Source organism: Anguilla rostrata, chromosome 4, assembly GCF_018555375.3.
Source record: "Anguilla rostrata isolate EN2019 chromosome 4, ASM1855537v3, whole genome shotgun sequence".
NCBI classification, from domain to species: domain Eukaryota; kingdom Metazoa; phylum Chordata; class Actinopteri; order Anguilliformes; family Anguillidae; genus Anguilla; species Anguilla rostrata.
Window position 1 is genome coordinate 8,071,545 of NC_057936.1, and position 22,671 is coordinate 8,094,215.

General features: G+C 46.8%; 1 protein-coding gene across 1 annotated transcript in view; it reads right to left on the bottom strand.

Annotated features, from left to right (window-relative positions):
• The window catches only part of sh3gl1b (SH3-domain GRB2-like 1b), a 27,014-nt gene extending 5,065 nt beyond the window's left edge, over positions 1-21,949 (bottom strand). Inside the window, exons 1-7 of the mRNA XM_064330399.1 lie at positions 21,667-21,949; positions 7,378-7,446; positions 4,737-4,809; positions 4,145-4,288; positions 3,752-3,885; positions 2,370-2,528; positions 815-918 (exon numbers count right to left, since the gene is read on the bottom strand). Coding sequence (XP_064186469.1) covers positions 815-918; positions 2,370-2,528; positions 3,752-3,885; positions 4,145-4,288; positions 4,737-4,809; positions 7,378-7,446; positions 21,667-21,711 — 728 coding nt within the window. The 5' untranslated portion in view covers positions 21,712-21,949. The remainder of the gene's footprint in view (positions 1-814; positions 919-2,369; positions 2,529-3,751; positions 3,886-4,144; positions 4,289-4,736; positions 4,810-7,377; positions 7,447-21,666) is intronic.
• Between the last annotated feature and the right edge of the window lie 722 nt (positions 21,950-22,671).

The following is a 22,671-nucleotide window of genomic DNA, read 5'->3' on the forward strand; positions in this document are numbered from 1 at the left end:
AGAGCAGACATGAAGACCACAGAAGCTCAGTTCTGCCAGGGCAAACGCACTGGCAGCCAGCTGGACCCCAGCAGCCAGAAGAAATGAGTCAGTATGAGGTTCAGCCCAGCACCAGCTGCTCCCCCCCACCCCACGTTACAGAGCCCAAAATCAAGAGCCCCTCTGCACTACAGCGCCCCATAGCAGGAGAACCTCTTTATTAGAGCCCGAAATCATGAGCCCCTCGTTAGAGAGGACTCAGGAGCCTTTGAAGTGCGGCGAGCTTTCTGAACCAGGACAAGATGTCTGATAAACTGCAGAGATAGAACTCTGGTGCTTTTAAGTGTCACTGGATTATCAGGGCTCAGTGAGAGAGGGTGGTGTTTAACCTGCAGAACAGCACCCCCCCCCCACCCCCCCGGTTCAGCTTCCATGTGTGCCAGAGCCAAAATGGAGGTGTCTTTCACATATTAATTATTATCAGGGCTCAGAGAGAGAGGATGGTGTTAAACCTGCAGAACAGCACCCCCCCGGTTCAGCTTCCATGTGTGATAGAGCCAGAATGGAGGTGTCTTTCACATATTAATCATTCTCAGGGCTGCTGCCTTAAGGCAGTAATGTTTAAAAAGCTGAGCAGGGTGATGCAGAAATGAAACTGGTTCGGTCACATCTTTACCGGAGCAGTCCCTGCTCTGTGTGGGGCACAGAGGACACCTGACTGAAACACGCATGATCACACGAGAGCGTTCGATCGCGTACGGACGCGTACGATCACATGAGCACGTATGATTGCAAACGAGCGGACGCACGCGCGTAGGCGCACACGCAAACTCACCTGATCTGCAGCTTCTCCGACAGCTCCTCCAGAATCTCCACGGCCTGCTTGTGATACTGCAGCTGCGACTCCACCAGAGAGGTAATCTGGCTCACCTGCTCAATCTGCACACACACATACACAGGGAAGAGTGAGAACAGAGCAGGCAGACTGGGGTTCTCACACACACACACACACACACACACACACACACAGGAGTGAGAACAGAGCAGCCAGACTGGGGTTCACACACACACACACACACACACAGGAGTGAGAACAGAGAAAGCTGACTGGGGTTAACACACACTCTCACACACACACACACTGCGCAGGTGCAGTTCAGAATCAACACACACTCCGCAATTAACACACTGGAGCTAAAAAAATACACTGAGCAGACACACTCAGGAGTTAAAACACACCACGCGGAGTTCAGAGGTCACGGCCGTGAGTCATCACAGGACCATTGGCAAACAGAAACAGTCCCGGCGAATAGTTACTAAGTAACCGAGCTCACAGCCTCGGGAAGGCTGGGACTTTCCATGCCGTAGCGCCCGGCCAATGGGCAGCCAGGGAGCGGATCGCCGTCTACGTTAGCTGCGTTAACCTTAAAGCAACGCAGCTCAGCTAACAAAACCCCGCAGGCATGCAGAGGCTAAACCTCGTCATGTGGGGGGGGGAACTGAATGCATTCCTTAAAACTCCAGCACTCTGGCAGGCAACTGAAGGTCAAAAATAAAAAGCCTGTTTTCCACTGAAGAGAGGACAAAAGCTGAACGGTGAAGACTACAGTCCTGTAGAGCAGTCAGAGTCGGGACTGTACTGCCTGGAGTTTAAACAGGGGGTCCAGAGACCCCCCTGGGGGTCCCTGAAGGTACTGTAGGGGGGTCCCTGGCCAGACCTGAGATGCATTGACTATATAAGGATTTGGAGAAATATTTAAAATTATAAAACCTTTTTAAAAAATATAATTAATAATATCATTAACTTATGATGTGCCCCCCCCCCTCAAATGGCTTGAGCTTGGGTGGGGGTCCTACAGATCAAAACTAATTGTATTACAGCTTTATTGTAGTACACTGCTTGGGGCACAGACATTTTAATCACTTTCCAACATTACATCTGGTGAATATAATAGAAAAGAAACAGTACTTTCCCAAGTGGAAATCTGCCTTTGGTTTCGTAATGACATTTAAAACCATTAGCACATGTCAACAGACAGAGAAATCCCCCTTTAAGAGCCAGATCAGAGTTTAATCCAGCCAGGCGGTTTACTGCCAAGAACCAAGATGCTTCGGCTACTTTTGGCCACTAGATGGCACTGTAGCCAATTAGAGCACAAAGCCCAGCATTCTGACAGCTGGTATTTCCAGCATTTGAAATGAACAGATGTGGCTGCTAAAACTTAACATTCCACTGAAATGACTTTTTAAATGGAGTAAACAGACAGGTTATTTTTTTTTCCCCCCAAGACAGACATTCTCCTCCAGGGTCAAGGGTCATGCGTCCTGCTGATCGTGGGGTGGGAGTGATTTGGGGGTGGGGTGGGCTGGGCTGGGGGGGGGACACTCACGTCGGTCTCCAGCAGGTTGTGCATGCTGGTCTCGGCCACCTCCTTGGACTCGTGGAACTTCTCCAGCGCCTGCCGCACCTCCTCGTCCGGGATCTTCCCCTGGCGCTTCTTCTTGTAGTCGTAGTCCAGCCTCCGGCCCTCCAGCTTCTTCAGATGGTGCTGAGGGGAAGGGCCAGGTGGAGTGAGAGACTGACCCAGGATCAGTCTGGCCGTACAGCTCATAAGGATCAAGGTTAGCATTGGGACAGGACCAGAGTCAGGGTCAGGTGCAGTGAGAGACTGACCCAGGATCAGTTTGGCCGTACAGCTCATAAGCGACGAGGTTAGCATTTGGACAGGACCAGGGTCAGGGCTAGGTGGAGTGAGAGGATCAGTTTGGCCATTCAGCTCAGGGTTAGAACGGGAAAACCTGAACCTGGACCAGCCCTGGTGCTCAGACATACTTTCTGAATATGATTATCACAGTGACACTTCCTGCCTGCAAATAGCCCCAAGACACAGAACCTTCACGTGCGAGCACGCACACGCCGACAGGGCTAAAGGCTATCATCTCCCTGTAGCACATTAAAAGGGGCTTTATGAATTAACCCTTAAAGGCGTGACATCGCAAATGTGTGATTGGAATGTTCTTAACTGAAAATTCTAATGCTGATGTCACAATCACTACTGGCAAGTGAACAGCAACAGCGTTCTAGACCGATTGAGAATTCTGGGGGGGGGGGGGATTCTACTCTTTATAAGATACTTTATGCAGACCCAGATCTCATAAGACCCTGTCATTTTCTCTCCTTGAATAAACTCTGAATGTGTAGAAATTCAATATAGGCAGGCTTCTGTTGTGACTTTTGGGCTGAGTTACACTCACACACTTTCAAACTCAAGCACAGCTGACACTCCTCCAGATGCATGCTGGTCTGTCAGACACCAGCCGTCAGTTCTGCACTCACACACACACACACACACACACACACCCTTAACACACACACACACAGCTGACATTGCTCCATGCTGGTCTGTCTGACAGCCGGCTCCAGCCCAGGGCCTCAGACACAAACGTAATCACGTCCTGTCAGAGCTGGTAAAATAACACACTGCGATACTGTCAATTACAGCAGCGACGCTGACACTACTGCACAGCTTACTCTCCCTCGCAAATGACTGCTTCAAGACACCAACTGCACTCTTTGCTGCTTCGATATCTTGCGGTCCTCTGAGGTCGATACAGTAGTGTCAAATACAGTGGTGTTATAGCACTTCTGCTTTGGAATGACTACGTCCAACTTCGTCTGAATGTGTCTGTGGTTGATGCTGCTACCCGAAGCTGATGCATGAACGTGTCATATAAATAAAAGTCCCTAATGTCTGGAGCCGGGGGCGTTTACCTGTATCTCTCTCAGGTCCTTGTCGCACAGCGCCTGAAGGGGATCTATGAAGTTCTGTTTCACATCGATGTCAAGAGAGTCCTTCACCTCCGCCAGCCTCTTAATGGACTCCCCTGCATCTACAAGAGCGCCCCCTGCAGCACAGTCGAGGAAAAGGCAAGACCAGTTCACGTCATGAAAATGACATTCATGACATAACATCCGTACACACACACAAACACAAAGACACACAAAGAGGCCGACAAACGCACACACACAGAAATGCACACAGACACACACACACACACACACACACACACACACACACACACACACACACACACACAGACACACAGACACACACACACACACACACACACACACACACACACACACACACACACACAGACGCACCGAAGTTGGTGTCCTCGCCGAGCTCGCGGCCGTACTTGGACATGCACTCTCCCAGCAGCCCCTCTGCCTGGGGGTACCCCGGATTTTTCACCTGCCCCCGGATCTTAGACACCGTGTTCAGCATGGACAGCTTCGCACGGGATGCTGGGAAAACAGGAGGCGAGGGGGAGAGATGGAGGGAGGGTGAGGGAGTGATAAATAGAGGGAGAGAGGGAGGGAGAGTGAAAGAGTGTGAGTGTGAGACAAAGAAAGAGTGGGGTTAGAGAGATAGCACGAGTGAAAGAGAAAAAAGCCAAGAGAATTGAGAGTGAGTGAGAGTAGGAGAGAGGGAGAGAGAGAACAGGATTAGAAGGTAAAAAAAAGTATAAATCAAGAGAGATGCATGAGAAAAGTAGTGGACTGTAGCAGTAATGCTGAAACATACAGTCTACAATGTCAAACAATCACTCGACAAATACATTTTTGTAAAATGGCACTTAAAAACAGGTGACAATACAGGGATTTCTGTATTAGGCCGGTAATGATGTCAGTAGATCATAGCTTACTAACGGTCCCCGTCTGTGCACAGCAACGCCAGGCTCGAGTCTCTTACCTGGGTTGGGCTGCAGGTACTCGGAGGTCTTGGAGATCACATCGACCACAGCTTTGCTCGTCACATCGACTTTCTACAAAACACAGGAGCAAAAGCACTACAAATCAGATATTTCCCTCACGTTGTTGTGTTGGAGTGGCAGTGTAGTAGAATGGCTAGAGGAACTGGGATTGTAACTCGGAGGTTGCAGGTTTGACTCCCAGCCTTAGCACTGGCGCTGTACCCCAGAGTAAGGCGCTGAACCTGAACCGTTCCAGTTAAATATACAGATGGAATACATGCAGCTCATTAAATCGTTTTGGAAAAGAGCTGCTGGTCAACGCCTAAACGTGAATGCTTTGTCTCCGAGTAGAACTCAAATAACGGGTTTGCAGACCACACCGTGTAAGTATCACAAACATTCCAGGCTATTCGGGCCCGGAACATTCCGGCTAAAACTTTCCGCAGTTCAGGGAAGCGGAATTATCCTCGGGCCCAGTCTCAGACGCGAACCAGCGTCCCGCGCCCTCGCTTGAGAAAGAGGCACGTTTTTTTACTGAAACCCGTTCGGACACCCGCAGAGCAGAAAGGGGCGTCGGCAACATCGCCCTAAATACCGCCTTCAAAAACAGCAACGGAACGAGGTGAAAAAAAAACCAGACAGGAAACGTCTCCTTACAGCACGACTACCACAAACGACTCCTAATACCGTTAAGGAATACCCTGTGTTAAACCGTTTACATATGTTGTAAATATACTTTACAGGAAGGTACAGTACGTATTATTTTGTGTGAGTGTGTGCGTATACACACGGCCCCACGCTTCTCCAAAAGTGACAACATATATATTTGCCCATATATTTTGTAAAGCGTTACAGTGTTTTGATAGCATATTTTATCTCACTTCTCCCATCTTCGTAAGTGAAAGACCTCAAAGCTAATGTTTGTGTGACGGACGGTGAGCGAAGCGAGCGTGTTCAGCCTGTGCGTGCGTCGTCCCGCTCCACCGTGGGGGCGTCGCCCACCGCCGGGGTAACCGTTTCCATCTGTTTGCGCCCCCCCACCCCCCCCCCATGACTAAGGGACGGAAATTCCCCGCCACGCCGCGCTCTACGCCGTGCCACGTCAGGCTTAACGAGGTTCGAGCCACCGCCGGACGCCACGGAGGGAGGGGGGGAGGGGGGGGCTGGGGAGGACAACAAAACACAGCCGAGATTCCCTGCAGAAACTCCCAAGGTGGACCGTGATTGGCTCAGAGAGAAGCACAAGTACGCGCCCTCCATTGATGTTTTTCTTCTTTTTTTTTTGCCATTTTCTCCCCAATTTAGTCGATATACCAATTTCCCGTGTGTATCACAGTCCTGGTCGATGCGCTATCCTCTGTCGGTCTGGGGAGGGTGTAGACTACCACATGCCTCCTCCGATACACGTGGAGTCGCCAGCCGCTTCTTTTCACCTGACAGCGAGGAGTTTCACTGGGAGAGCGAATCGCGTGCGGAGGTTCACGCTACCTCCCCCAGATCCCCTCCCTGCTGAACAGGAGGAGTCGCTAATGCAACGATCAGGACTCATACCCTCACTGGCTTCCAACTGCCAACTGTGTTCGTAGGACCAAGCCGGGAGTACCGCTGCCGGGAATTGAACCCGGGTCTCTCGGGTGGTAGGCGAGTGCTTATACCTCTACACTACCCAGATGGCCTCATTGACGTTTTTCTATTGATGCTGCAGTCGATCCTGTATGCACCAGTGCCCGGAGGACACACATACACAGATCCATCCAGATCCACATGACCAGGCACACAGAATAGATCCAGGCTATTCTCTAAGCAAACGGGTAAACACATCTGTCCAATTAAGGATATTAATAGAAACCGCAGACAAGATGCCCACAACAAAATCCATTAATTCCCCCCCCATTTCTGTCATTGGCGGGACATGACTGTATTTAATTGATTGATGGCATGAGGTCATGTGATCCACTGTTTGGAGAAGCAGGAGGCCAGCTAAGCCTGTTCAGGCTGAGCCGGAGTGTCAAGACTCACGGCAGGGCTAATGCGAGCTAGATTAGCTCTTTACTCCAGATGCTTTATGAATATGGCTTAGGAGATGGGCAGGGCTAACGCGAGCTAGATTAGCTCTTTACTCCAGATGCTTTATGAATATGGCTTAGGAGATGGGCAGGGCTAACACCGGCCTAGATTAGCTCTTAATTCCAAATGCTTTATGAATACGGTATAGGAGATAGGCAGGGGTAACACGAGCCTAGATCAGCTCTACAGCGACAGATGCTTTATGAATACGAGTTAGAAGATGGGCAGTGGAAACGTGAGCGTGAATCAGCTCTTTGCTCCAGATGCTTTATTAATACTGATAAGGAGACCGTGAGGAGAAATATGACTCTGGATCGGCTCCCCTGCTACAGATGCTTTATGAATACAGGCGCTGATCGCAGGAGGCGGATCAGCTGCTCTCCCGCCGCCAGAGTGCAGCCGCTTCACACCGAACAGGAAGCGCAGGACGCCGCATTCCCACTTCTCCATTAAAAAAACAGAATCAGACGCGTGTGACGGCATTAGGGCGCGTCTGGGACTGCAGCCGGACGGCTGGCGGGTGCCGACTGCGCAGACGCGTCGCCGTGCAGACGCGCAGGCAGGACGACTCACCCGCTCCAAATCTTTAAAGTCTTCATCCAGTTTTGTTCCCTCTGCACCTCCAACCTTCTCACTCACCAACTGTATAGAGAGACAGAGAGAGAGAGAGAGGGAGGGAGGGAGGGAGGGAGGAAGGGAGTCAGTCAGAGAGAGAGTATGATAACCAATGCTACTGTATCCATATACATGGGAAATGGAAAAGAATATCAATGTAAATATTTTAAAAGCATTCCAGTGTACAGTGTTTGACAAGAAAATATGTAAAAGAGAAGTCAGTGACCTAAATCCAATAATAATAACAATAATGATGATGATGATGATGAAAATGATATGGCTACAAGCAGGACTTGATGAAGACTCACACAAGAGAACAGCGTTACAGTGAAACAGCAGTGCTGTAAAGATAGAACACTGCTGTCTGTCCAATTCCATTCTCCACATTCTGTGGGGGCACACAGCAGCAAGAGGGGAGAGCGGACTCCTCTCCTCAGGCCCGAATCTGAGGACGGGTCTTTCACTGCGTGGTCAGACGGGGTCCGTACCCCCAACGGGCCACCAGACAACACACCCCCCGAGGACCCCAGCAGGGCGAACCCCACTCCGCCCCCACCCCCACCCCCAACACTCTTCATTTCAGCGGCCCAACTTCACAAAAATCACACCACGCGCAGAGGTCAAGGGTCACGCCGAGCACAATTCCCTGACAAAGAGTACATTTAACAGCCTCATTCAGGAACTTCCTGCACTTCCCAGTACAAGAGGAGAACAGAAACGGGCTCTCTGTCACGGGGGACAGCTTCAATACACAGAGTCAAAATTACGCAGAAACACTCACATGACCAAAAAAAATGTACACTGGACACAACACAACACATTCCCAATCTGCACTTCATCCGCAGCACACACTCCCGACATACGTGTGCTGCACCCGTGTGCTGAAACCCACACGTGTTCGAAAGCACACGCGTGTGGCCCCCTGACATGCCAGCCAACGCATGCCCTTTGCACACCACGGCTGTGATGTGACAGAAGCATGGCACCAGACCGCAGCGATAGTGTTACAGGAATGTTTTGACATTACATGTCAGCTGGGACACCGTACATCGCTGAGGGGGCCAGGCGGTGTCACACACACACACACACACTCACACACACACATACTCACACTCACACACACACGCGCGTGTGCGCGCGCACGCACACGGACGTAAATATGCATGCAGACACACACACACACACACACAGACAGACAGACACAGACACGCACGCACACAGATGGGCATACACACACAGATACACAGACACCCACACAGACATACATATGCATGCACACACACACACGGACACACACGCACGGACACACACACACACAGACACACACACTTGGACATACAACTGTTCTGCAACAGTTGCAAACACACTCACACTACTCATATCTTATACAAGCCTAGTCCCTCTCTCTCTCTCTCTCTCTCCCCATCTCTCTCTTTCTCCCTCTCCCTCCCTCTAAAACAGGCAGTTTCTTTAGCAGGACACATGTTAAATAACAGCCCAGCAACCCCATATCGCTCCCTCCCTCCCTCCCTCCCTCCCTCACTCCATCCATCCATCCCTCCCCCACTCCCCCAGACAAACTGCAACATGCTGCCTTCCTTCCTTCCTTTCATCTCCCCCTCCGTGTGTTTTCATCCCTCTTCACTTCAGTCTGGATAATGAGGTATGCCCAGCCCTCTGGGCCCCACTGGTCCCATAAGCTCCATATGGACAGTTTACCTATAACAGGTTTTTATAACTTCAGGCAGAGGCGGTCTGTAATACTTTAGAGGAGGATCTTCACCCAGACACACCAGAACAGTCATAAAGACAGAGAAACTGAGAGAATTAAAGGTGTTATTTTCTATGAACATATCACATTGCCTCTATAACCCCCCCCCCCCCACACACACACACACACACACACACATCACACACTGAACTCACCAAATCAAAAATGACAATTATGCTCTACAAATATTTTTCAATTAAAGAGCTAGGCTTCATTTCATTATTTTTTGTTTCCTGACCCGATGCAACTGAAAAAACAAAAACAAATTCTGACTAAGGCAACAATGCTAATTATACCAATTTCAAAATATGGTCATTGGACCAGTGGGGGGGAAAAAAATCACTGTCCTTGTAAATGAATTCAAGCTTTGTGAACCCAATACAGAAACATTTCTCCTTCACAAAACTGCCACTAGCATTAAGGTGGGGGTAGACCTGTTCAGGCGACAAGACTGAACATGAAGACGTAGGCTGTGTGCTAATCTATGCAGGGCTTCAAAGGCTATCTTCACTTGTGTAGCACTCAATGTACTTTTTCTTCAACTGTATTTCTTGGTCTATGAATATTATTACAGCATTGGCTTTTCCACGTTTTTCTGCAGTAAAACAACAAACATCACTTTAAACGTTTCACCACCATTGTGTAGTCAAGTGTTACATGGGTTTATTTATACACACAAGTGAACACATACAAACACGCACAAAGGAACAATAACAGAGTCGCTGTGTTTTCACGCGGTTCTGCAAGACAAAGCGAGCATTTACGTTGAAGGCTCATATGACGACAGGCCGCAGGATTTAAAACTGTTCCCACTGCCAAGGGGGGAGTCCGCGCGGGTCACTCTGTACACTGTCTGCAAATGCGACAGCTGTTATCTGTTATCCCCCACGCAAACGAAACCTCGCCCATACCCCGCGAACACCGACTGCTTCACCGCTCACAAACAAACAGCGGTCGGACTCAGGGCGTCTACATCTGCGGGAACCGCGGCCTTGGATTGGGCAAGGGAAACGATTGATAGTTCATCGACGTCCAGTAACGCGAAAAACAAATCTATAGCTCTCATTCCATTTCCTACAATAACAACCAGAATCACGGAACGTAGCGTATGTTTATAACCGAGTCATGTGACGCAGTTACCGCGGAAACAACAGTTTCGTGTTACAGCCTTGAGCCAAAAGCTGAGAGCGAGGCGTTCCTGAAGGACCAGATTTAACTTGGAAACTGAAGCACTAAAGAAACACGAATCGGCGACGACACAACCGATCAGGACCAGGGGCCGGTATCACGAAGCAGGCTTGCTGCGTTGGCTAGATAACGACACTGAGTAAAACCCAGAAACTCTCCCAAATCTGAAACATGGACTGAAGTAAAACGAGCTGTACAGGGTTTCACTCGGTGCAGTTAGTCACCCGATTCAGGAATCCTGCTTCGTGAAACAGGCCCTGGGGCAACTTTTAGTAGCGGCTTTTTTTTTTTTTTTTTTAGCATTCAACAGGCAGTGGAACGTTCACAAATAAACAACCTCGGCAACAATACTGCTCCTTGTCCAAAGTTTTATTTACAGGTGAAACACCTGTAAATGCGGAACAGATTCACAATTCCCCTTCCCCGAGTCTCCGATGTAATTTATTTGCGACACCATTTGCTTAGAGCGGCGCATGTGGAAATGCGCTTTAAGACATGCAGGCTGGCGCACTTTCTCCTTTACACCAGCTAGCTGCTGCAAGAGTAACCGCAGGTCACTGCATATTTAACATACTCCAACGAGCGATTTGATCTCACACCGTGTTCAACTATGTTCAACTATTCACGTGTAAGAACTACACAGGTAGTCAGGCCCGTGTATCGGTGTTTTGCCTACAAATGCCCACACCTTGCAAGATGATTGGTCCCCCCAGAGGGACTGCCCTGCTCTCAATGTTTACTGGAGTGTTCTGTCAACGTCATAACTTCACCGCAACGTTGTGAGAACGTTTCGCATTGGCTGGGTGGGGCGAGAAATTCTGAGAAATGTGGGCAGGTGGACAGGCTCGCTCGGTCCAAAGTGCAGCAGCGGGAATCTGAACTCAATTAGAGCAGTGGTGTGTCCACAACACAGCCCAACAGTTACTGTAAGCTGTAGCAAGGAGGAGGACGTGCTTAAAAGGTCATATACACTCTCAGAAAAAAAGGTGCCATCCAGTAGCCTACCTAGAAAGGTGCAATCGCTTGTCACTAGCACCGTCCTTCAGAGGTACAGTTTTGTACTTGTACAGAATTTGTACCCTTGTGTACCTTTATTTCTGAGAGTGCACCCAAAGAGAGTTAAATATGTCAGCCATCTGTGCTACTACAAAAACAGTGCAGAGCCCTAGTGGAACCCAGTCTTAATGTAATCACCATGACAACAGTAGGCTGGACACTTAAATACGTGGACATTAAATGTTCTATGCAGTCAATCATGTGCTTTTCTCCCTTTAAATTACAGCTCAGCAACAACATCAGATGAACCAGCATTTAGTGACAACAGCGTGAAGGGGAAAAAAAAAACACGGCGAGCATGCTGTTTGACGGCCTCCTGCAACACTGCGGGAAAAGAACATTAAGTGCGACAGCGACACATTCTCGAGTGCTCTTAGAAGTGGCGGGAAGTCATCAGACAGCAGCCGATTGCCGCGCTTGAACGAAAAAGGAAATAATGCGACGAATAAAACGGTGCGGGTGTGGGTTGATTTTTTTTCAATGGTCAAAAACAAGAAGGTGAGTCATGCGTTCATCTCCGCTGGACACCTGACACAGCCGCACACGTAAGAGGAGGTGCGAACTCGTTCAGGGTTCCGTCCAAGAAAACACATCTGCATGGCGCAAAGACTTCAAAACGAAGAGGAGGAGCTCAACAGCGAGTCGGCAGCACTCAAACAAACAACCGCGAGGAAGAACGGACAAGATCACTTGCGCAGTTCTTTTTTTTTCTTCTCGTTTTGTGCTAGAACACGTTACCAAAAAGCCACAACCGCCCCTGTAGAGGCTTAAAAAACAGCTCGATCTGGTTTTGGCTTCCCCTGAACAGACCGGCCTGTCCTCGTGCGCCTTCCGCTCCTCAAATTCCACCGGGGAACAGCTGCATTCCTGCCGATTTCACACACACGCAGACCGGCCCGCTCGCCTTCAGAGGCACGGCACGCGCACACTCGCTTGATGCTCCAAAAAATGAATAAATAGATAAAAAAATAACAGTATTTATTTAGCCGTGACAACAATAAACGTTTTGTTTCGATAGTTTTGATAGATTTTACGAAGCATCAATCGATCAGTTTGTCTTTACAAAAATATTGTAATACCAACCATACAAATGACTGAAATACACAAATGGCCTTGGCTGACACTTAAAGTCAGTCTTCAACAAGATTTTAGCCTGTCATTTACAAGCATACAGTAAGTCACAATGTACGTTTTCACTGGTTGAACTACCACCTGAGCCAGCCTCTGGTGAACAGGCTCATCTTCTTGAGTTTTCTGCCAAATTCTTACACTATAGAGAGTTCATCCTTGCCACAGTCGCCCAAGGCTTGCTTATGTGGGAGTTTTAGAGCAGTGAAGCATATTGCAACAAATGTTACTATGTGGACTCAATGACTTGGAACGTTGATTGAAAACAGCTTCCGTGTTGCAGGTTTACTGTTACTTTGTAGCCAGGGCAGGCTACAGTGAAACAGAGCTGAAGACACACTGCATTACATTGCACTACAGGCATTTAGCAGACGCCCTTATCCAGAGCGACTTACACAACTTTTACATAGTATCTACATTGTATCCCAATTACACAGCTGGATGTATACTGAGGCAATGCAGGCTAAGTGCCTTGCTCAAGGGTACAACGGCAGTGTCCTACCCAGAACCAGACCAGTTCCTCACCCATTAAACTACACTGCCTCTGTTTTTCATGGTTCAGGCTAGGCCCCTTGGTTCCAGTGAAGGCAAACCTTAATGCCACAGCATACAATCACATTCTAGACAATTCTGTGCTTCCACAACAGTTTGGGGGAAGGCCCTTTCCTGTTTCAGCATGACCATGACCCAGGGCACACATCGAGGTCCATGTAGAAATGGTTTTGTCGAGAGAACGGTGTGGAAGAATTTGACTGGCCTGCACAGAGCCGTGACCTCATCCCCATCCAACACCTTTGGGATCAACTGGAAAGCCAACTGCGAGCCGGGCCTAATCGCCCAATCAGAGTCCAACCTCACTAATGCAGTGCTCTTCTGGCTGAATGGAAGCAAATCCCCGCAGCAAGTCTCCAATATCTAGTATAAAGCCTTCCGAGAAGAGTAGAGGTTGTTACAGCAGCAATAGGTGGACCAGCTCCATGTTGAGGCCCATAATTTTGGGTGAGTTGTTGAATGTCAGGCGTCCACATACTTTTGGCCCTGATGTGTGTTTGACCTCTATAAGGAGAAGCAGGGCAGCTCAGTCTGCTCTCCAGGCGGGTGCAGGTGAGGTCACAGAGAGGGGACCTACAGCACTGACCGCACTTGACCCCACATCCGCGCAAACATTTACAAACAAACACGCGAAAGTGAAACGCAAGGCAGCCGTGTTTCCAAAACAAAGCGGGCGATCGGCCAAATGGGGGGGGGGGGGAGAGAGGCCACGAAGGTGTGAGAATAAGACAAGCTACAAAAAACGAAACCAAAAAGACCATCATCAGTGCTAATGCACGCCACAAAACTACGACCAAACCATACTCAGCATGAGCAGAGTGGTCATAGCGCTGCTGACGTCAACAGGGTTAAAAATATGAGCATTCATCACCAATTTGCGACTTGGAAGCAAAAAAAAATATAAATAAAGGACAAACAACTTCAGAAGGAGATGATTCCAGACTGGAGCTAGGCCTAAATCCAGGGGGACGCTCGGAATTAGGGTCATGTGACGGGAGGGAGGCTGCAGTCAGAGTCAAACGCAAAAGCATGAGCCAAAATATGAACAGATATTAAAACACACCTCCTCACATTTCACACAGTAACGCCCATTAAATATGCAAATATATAAACAAGTAGAAAACTTGTTGAAAACAGTTTTCACCTAATGTATGATACCGAATAAACAAGCCTTGCACTCCGTACAGTGTGAAGATCCCTAACAATCTTAACAGATGTTGTTTTGACTGGAAAATCTAATAGCTTATGCCCCAACATTTCTGACAAGCGATCACTACAGCCGGCTGCTGTAAACTGCTCACACGAACACAAACGTGAGCAAACGAGTTTCAGCTACACATGCTGGGTGTCACAACACATTATGCCAGACAGCAATCTGCACTGTGGCGTGAGAAGGCAACCAGCAGGGGACTCAAAGTCCCGAAACCTGCAGGTACAGAATGCATATTTACTTCACTCTGACACCCGGAGACCGACGCCATTATGTGACCAGCTCCCAGGGCAGATCGAAATGACTGGACCGTCTTGAAACCGGCCTGTCTTGAGTAGTGAGTGGTGCTGTTGTCCCTTGGAGAGCAGCAGGGCATGCTGGGATTTACCCCTTCCCCCACCCCCACCCTTTAAGATCAGCACAGCTCACATCAAAGTCACCACTAATAGGTGAGGCAGCAGAGTAATCAGCCGTTTCGAGTGACGGATTACCTGCAGAATAACAATTAAAACTCAGGGTTTTTGTACCCCACAGTTCTCCAAGGGCAAAACTTAACGGCAAGGAATAGATAACTTCAACATTCACACTTGAACAGCGACTTCTTTTACTGCATGGGCTGTTTGTTCTAAGCCTTATCATTCGGAGTACAGAAGTATGTGGTTTTTTTTTTTAAAAAAAAAACAAGCATGCTGAGCCCCTGCTTCTCCGATTTCAAAATCATAAAATGAACACGAGAAGTTACTCTATGAAAAAACAGGAAGTTTTCAAACGGGACCAGCTGTTTACGGCAGAATGGGACGTACCGCTACGGAATCAAGTAGTCTCTAAGGCCATATGTGGAGCAACGATCAACCAATAGAATAAGGGGGGAGGGGTTTGATTGATTGATTGACAGCCTCTGAGGGGTAACCTGTGCTGCCTGCATCTGTGCCCGGCCCAAGAATAAATGTAGCAGCCATTTATGTAAATACAAATGTAAATAATACAGCTATGCTTCCATTTCTAAAGGGCTGATCATTTGACTGCAGTAAGAAGATATGTAACTAGGTGACAGACAGAGATAGCATCGCGTAAGTGTTTGAAACCAGAAGGCAATTATAATTGAATAAACTCAATCACAGATGTTTTTACATTAAAAATTTTTTTAGTAATTATTATGGAAAGCTGGTCCCAAGCAATCCTGTTATGTTTGATTATTTAAATAAATTCAGGGATTTAATCCACTGTCTCCTAAGAACAAACAGGGATTAAAAATCAAGCAAACTTCAAAAACAGAAAGTGTAGCCGCAAAATGAAAAGGAAAAAATGTGGAAGTGGGCGTTTTTAAATGGAAAAGTAGTGGCCCTGACTGCACAGGATATTTCTGTTCCCGAAATAGCTTCACCCTGCACTCAGCAGAAAGCAGAATCCGTGTTCCTGCAAAACAGCAGATGAAGGGCTCACTGGACGCTTCTGAGCCCACAGACTGACCCAAACATGGCTCGTCTAAAAACTACCGTCTTAGGAACACGTGCTAAATGTTAGCAAACTGCTCCCGGGCGTATCCAGACGCATGGGATCTGGCAGGACGGTCTGACAGCAAAAACATCACTGATACACTTAAAAGCAGGGCTGCCCAGCCCTGTTCCTGGACATCTACCATCCTGTAGGTTTTAATTTCAACCCCTAACAAAGCACACCTCATTCAACAGCTCCCGTTGAGTAGAATCAGGTTTGCCAAATTAGGGTTGAAATAAAAACCTTCAGCATGACAAATCTCCAGGAACGGGGTTGGGCAACCCTAAAAGGAAACCACTGTACACAACACATTTGCGAGCTCGAAGAACAGGCAAGTAGAGCAGGTCAACTCTGCAAGTTGAAACAACAACATACACCAAAATATTTTTACTTTCAATCTCAACGAATAAATTTCAAATTTCACAATCGTGTTCACTTCCAAATAAGAGGTTGTGATAAACTGAATCCGTATCTTGATACGCCCCACAGACACACAGTGAAGCTAGAGACCTACAGTGCCCGTCTCCAAAAACATACACAATGAAGCAGGTGCGTAAAAAATACTCCCAAAACTGATAGGAATGATGGAAAATACGGTGAGGGTTGGGAAAAAATAAACAGAATTTTCCTTTGATGCAAGACCGCTTTCACATCTCTCTGTTTGCAACTGTGAGCCAGTGAGCAGTGAGCCAAATACAAGGGGATCCCAGCATGTGCAGCGGTATAATCCACACGCACTAAAACACTGTGCGTGGCTGCTCACCTGTGTGTGTGTGTGGGGCTGCTCACCTGTGTGTGTATGTGTGTGTCTGCTCGTCTGTGTGTGTGTGTGTGTGTGTGGCTGCTCGCCTGTGTGTGTGTGTGTGTGTGTGTGTGTGTCTGCTCGCCTGTGTGTGTGTGTGTGTGTGTGTGTGTGGCTCCTCGCCTGTGTGTGTGTGTGTGTGTGTGTGTGTGTCTGCAGCCAATGGGCTTTTGGATCTTGCAGCCTGTGTTGACCAAGAATCTAAGCCCAAGCTCTCTGCCACTTCATCGGTCTGAGTGAACCTGTCGTACTCGCTGTTGAAAAAATGACCGTGTTGTCTACACGTTTGACAAAAGGAAGTCGGGACAACCTGAACATGTGTTGCCCTAGCGTGCAACTGGCTGCTGTGAGCTTCATCAGAAGCTGCAGGGTTGTTCCCATGCAGGTGTAACACTATCTCTCTGAGCATCAGCACAAAGTGAACGTGAAGAACTGCATGCAGATCAGCCGATAAGTATTCCTGTTATACTTTAAATTGCTCGGGCGTTCGAGGGTCACGCACACGATCTGATCGTTACTGAAGGCTGCTGAATCGAAACCCTTCAGTACTTACTTCGCTGAAGTTAAACGCAGTGTCAAGTCAGGAAGCATATGCCTAATGTGCTGCATACTTTTCACAAGTATCAGCAGCATGTAGTTTAAAAAACTAGACGATAATGAAACATATTCATTATGAAACATAAGCATCATATGTCAACAGTAAGTGCTAAGGCCCTAGTGCTTAATTTACAATACAGAAAACCAAACAATGATCCAGCTGATGAGATGAGGTCTGGCATTAAGTACTGGCTTATGCTGAAGTGTGTGTGTGTATGTGTGTGTGATTGTGTGTGTGGTGAGAGTGTGTGAGAGTGAGAGTCAGGTGTGTGTGTGTGTGTGCGTGAGAGAGAGTGAGAATGTGTGTGTGTGTGTGTGTGTGTGAGTGATGAGTGAGAATGTTGTGTTTGTGTGTGTGAGGAGAATGTGTGTGTTTGTGTGTGTGAGAGAGAGAGTGTGTGAATGTGTGTGTGTGTTTGTGTGTGTGAGTGAGAGAGTGTGTGTGTGTGAGTGAGAGTGAGAATGTGTGTGTGTGTGTGAGAGTGAGAATGTGTGTGTGTGTGTGTGTGTGTGTGTGTGTGAGTGAGAATGTGTGTGTGTGTGTGTGTGTGTGTGTGAGTGAGTGAGTGTGTGTGTGTGTGAGTGAGAGAGGATATAACATGGAACAGTGGGACCCTTCCAAGCACCTCTCCACCCCTCTAAATCACAGGCTGTGGTGCTCCACTGGCAGCCCAGCATTATGCCAGGAGCTCCGCAGCTGTCTGTCAGGGCCTTTCACTGCGCTAAAGCCACAGCGCCTGGGGGAGCGTGTGCAATCATGGCGATCGGAATTACAGCCCAAATGGGCACGAAAGGGCCCAAAAGAGCCCCTTATCCTGCCAGCCGAGCTCGCAGCCCAAAACACCGAGAGCGTCCAGCCGAGGGATCCCCTGCGGCCCCCACTTTTTATCCCCGCCGACAGGAAGCTGGATCCGCTCCCGACAGGAAGTCAGGGGGGAGAGAGAGCGAGAGAGAGCGGCGGGCACTCCTGCTGAGGTCAGCAGAGAGAGAGGGAGGGAGGGAAGGAGAGAGAGAGAGCGAGAAAGAGAAAGGGACAGAAAAAGAGAGGGGGGAATAGAGAGGGAGGGGAAGAGAGAGAGCAGGACGGAGAGAGTGAGAGAGAGCAATGGAGAGGGAATGACAGCGATAGAGAGGGAGGGGAGTGAAAAAGAGAGAAGGAGAAAGTAAAAGAGAAAACCCGGCAGCAAATAGGGGGTAGACTTAAAAAAAATATTATCATCGCCCAAAATCTCTAAAAAGTCAAAAGCAAACCATTATAATTTACCTGACTAATATACACCCAGTCCCTGGTGTAGATCACCTTGCCGTGCTGAAATTTTTCCTCCAGGAAAACTCACACTTCAAAATGAAATCTTCAAACCTCAGCACTCAGTGTAAACGTGGACTTAACTCACCAGCCAACAGCCTTAGAGTGAACTTCCATACACCCAACACCTTATATCCTATACCCTCCACCCTATGTCCTATGCCCTACACCCAAAGCCCGATATCCAACAACCTACGCCCTACATCCTACACCCTAACCCCTACATCCTACACCCTAGGGCATACACCCTAAGCCTATGTCCTGCACCCTAAATCCTGCACCCTATGGCCTACAGTCAGAAACAACTCTGACTCTCTTTAAATGCAATTTCCCTCCCTATTTTTCTCTGCCATTACGTAATGTAGCCTATGTTCTCTGTTTCCCATACAATGAATATATTTCGGGGGCCCGCGAAACATATGTTCAGAATTGTATGTGCTTATATTATCCCCCAAATCATTCTCTGATAGCATACAGGTTTGCCTGTAACTGAGACCATTACTGCAAAAATTGTTTTAGTCTGTGGGTTCCTGGTTCCTTTCGCATTCCGTTCATTCTCTGTGTTGCCGGGACAACTTGACGTGAAACAGATTTCATCTTCATCTGGAGACACGGCCACGCACAAAAAAATAAAATAATAAATTTTTTGAAGTGCCATAACACAAAATGTAAACTCTCCGTGAAGCAGAATGTAATAACCTTGTGATAGCTACAATACAATTTAATAAACAGCCCCCCTCCCACTTCAATGAGGCATTTATCTCACTGAAGACTAGTAAACTTTGGTAGCCTGGCATGTTGTTGGAAGGAGAGTGAACCCTAGATACTCCCTCTGCCTCTAGAGCAACAGTGCGTTTTGAATTCTCAGCCACTCTTAGATTAACAGATTAGTGGCTTAGATTTAAGTGTTGAAAGACACCAAAAAAAAAACCAGCAGACACTGCAGCCCTGCCAATCCGCTTGCTTCTACCAAGTTCAAGTCAGTATCATTAAATAAAGTCATTCGAAAAAATCAAATCAAGTTATGCGTGTGCCAGTCAAGGGCTGAACTGGTTTGAATGGCCACATCCGAAGCCTTTCGCCTACATAAGACCGTGATTCATCTGAAGAAGTCGCTGACATTTGGCCAACCAAATAACACGCATGGCTGAAATTCTGGCAGACTTACTGCACATTACAGTCAAACTGCTCAGATTCAGCCGGGTCAGTAAACAAGACCATTCACTGGCATGCTGGCTGTTTGCATAAGGAAGGGCACCAAATTAAGATAAAACTGTAACGTGGCACTGGGGTTAACTAATGCCTCACCAAGCAATTTCACAAAGCCTAGAAACAGTTTACTAACTGAAATATAAAATATGAAAGTATGTGTAATGTATGAAATGTTGAATATTTTAAAACAATTCGGGTTGTGTATAAATTTTATATTTCATGATGAATCTTTACCTATCACTGGGACAAAATGTGTATATACAACATTGTATGTCAGTTGAGCCTGCTTTGCTTACTCAAAATTTAAGGCCATTTGCATTTATTAATAAAGATGAGTCACTTAACCATTACAAAACTTTTTCTAACTTACATTCACACCAGCCCGTTGGTTGGAACAGAAGTTAAGACATACGCAACATTACCGCAGTTCTGCACGCCAAATATAACGAGAACTCGAACGTAGGAGGCAAACAAAATATGTTGACAAAAACTGGGCCCTACAGTGCTTCCATTTCCGGAGCATCTGCTCCTTAAAATTGACGTGTGCTAAGTGGATAAATAATTTTGAGCACATCTACAAATTGGGATGCATTAGTGTGCTCCTAAATATTTCAATTCAGGAGCACTTCTGCTCCTTGGAGGGGAAAAAAGTCAATGCAAGCTAAAAGGTTTGCTAAATTTAAGCTGGCTAACGGCTAAATTGTATTGCGGCATTCATTTTAGCAGACTAAAAAGATATACAGATTTTTTTAAATCGACATATTTAGGCCTATTAAACCAATCTTGACTCCTACGAACCTATCCACTGTTTGCCCCCTCAATGCACTGTATGCTTGTACACACAGGGCCAAGTTACTCGAAACAAACAGCAGATAGACAATATTGTATCTTGTAACTTCGTAATTTTGACATCAATACTTTTAATGGCAGGCCTAGATTTTGCCTGTTTAAATTAATTACTTATAGAAAGTTCTTTATACGTGTGAGTAACTTGGCATTTTTGTACGTTGAAAACGTGTTTTTCATCATATTAAGTTAACGTCAGTGTACTTACCACGTTATTTAGAGGCTAATAACGCGTGGAGTATTTGCTACCTAAATTGCCATGTAATTCACTATCTGGCTATGGTTAGGCATTCAGCCAACCTATGGCTAATATTAGCGAAACTCTGCACCCCTTAAATAAGGTAGACGTGGGGGGAATGTGGGCGCTTGAACAGGGTTAAGTTTTTCTTGGCTCGCTACCCAAGTTAGTCAGTCGAGAATAACGAAAGCAAGTTTTGCGTTGTTATTAAGAAAAAAAATAACATCTGGCCAGCTGGAAAATTTGTCTTTATTCTAATCTTTCCCCCATTTTTTGGTTTACGCAAACATCATGAATTAGTTAACGTTAGTTTGCAAGAGTCTTATTCAAAAATGTATTTCCAACAGTTAGCTAGCTACCCAAATCGCTTGTTGTTTGAACGATACAGTTAGCCAATTACAAATAACTGTCGGCTTACTAGCTGTTTGGCTAAATACTGAAAACCCTTAGCACCTAAATTGTACCTATGCTTGCTTGCTAATTGCTCTGGATTGCGTTAAATGGCTTCTGAGGGTGGATAGCCCTCTACTTAGCTAATGTTATCTTGCCAACTACCTTTAAGAGACCACTGACCCGCAAAAGCTCAGGTAGAGTCGTCACAGGCTCGCCAGAAAAACAGTCCGATAATATTAGTATGTTACCCAACTTCCACATTAAACACAGCTCATGCCGAGTATAGATTTATTTCGCGTGTTAGCGTGCTAATATATAAAATATATCCAGATAGCATAACTTTCGTTAACGTTGGCTAACTGCTAACGAAAACAAATGTGCACATACTTAGCCAGGAGCCATATGAAGTTATCCAGCTCATAAGTTTGACAAAAAGGAGTTGTTTGCTAACCTGACTCGCTTTATAAAACTGTTTCTTCAAGCCCGCCACAGACATCTTGGAGTCAGATTTTCCTCTTTGCACCGCAGAATGTTTTTTCACGACAATCACTGACAGTGAGCTGTATTATTAGCCAGCTAGCGCCGCCGGTTGAGTGGGCATCAAGTTTAGACCTGGCGCTAACGTCGTCTACCAGCCCCGTCAAGCTATTAGCTAAGTTAGCTTAGCTGATGGCAAATGCGCCCGCTTCCTGCTCGGCCTTAGCGGGGGCAGGCACTAGAAAAGTCCGCATAGTGAGTCGTTTTAGCAATTCGGACATTTCACAGTGAGAGGCGGGGCAAATCCACAAAAAATGAAGACAGTGCCCACTGCCGTTAGGAAAAAGTCAGTGGACTACTACGGATTACACGTTGCAGCAATTTATTAGTATGGCACGGCACATTTTGTCTGTTCCTCGTTGATTTTTTAAAAATTCATAGCCACCATAGTGAAATTAACGTGCAATTTAACAACTCCCCTAATTACATGCCAGTCAGTTAGACGGAGTCCCTTGAAAGCGCATTTTAATTAAATAGTGCTGCAATTATGAATAGTCATTTATGTTTCCATATTTAGTCTGCTTGTCACTGCAAACTGCAAGTATTTCTGTAACTTGGATGAAGTGTGGTTGCTAAATCAAGGCAGACAGAATACATGCTATGTAGAGTATACAAAACAAAGTGTTTTTCAATATTTTATACGTAGGAAATCCTAAGATGTACCCTGGGCAACATTTCACTTAGTGAAACCCTTAATCATACAGTATTCATGGCTTCATTTATTTACCTAATGTTATTTCGCTCTATTGGCATATAAGGGTCTGTCAATAGTTTATCAATTTAGCTTTATTTTTTCCTTTGGCTAAACAAAGGTTAAATAAAACTCGTGTATTTTACACATGACCCCAATATGCCCACAGTAAAAGTACCCCTCATTCTTGGGTGATCAGATATTTTGGGTATTAAGTGTAATATCCTT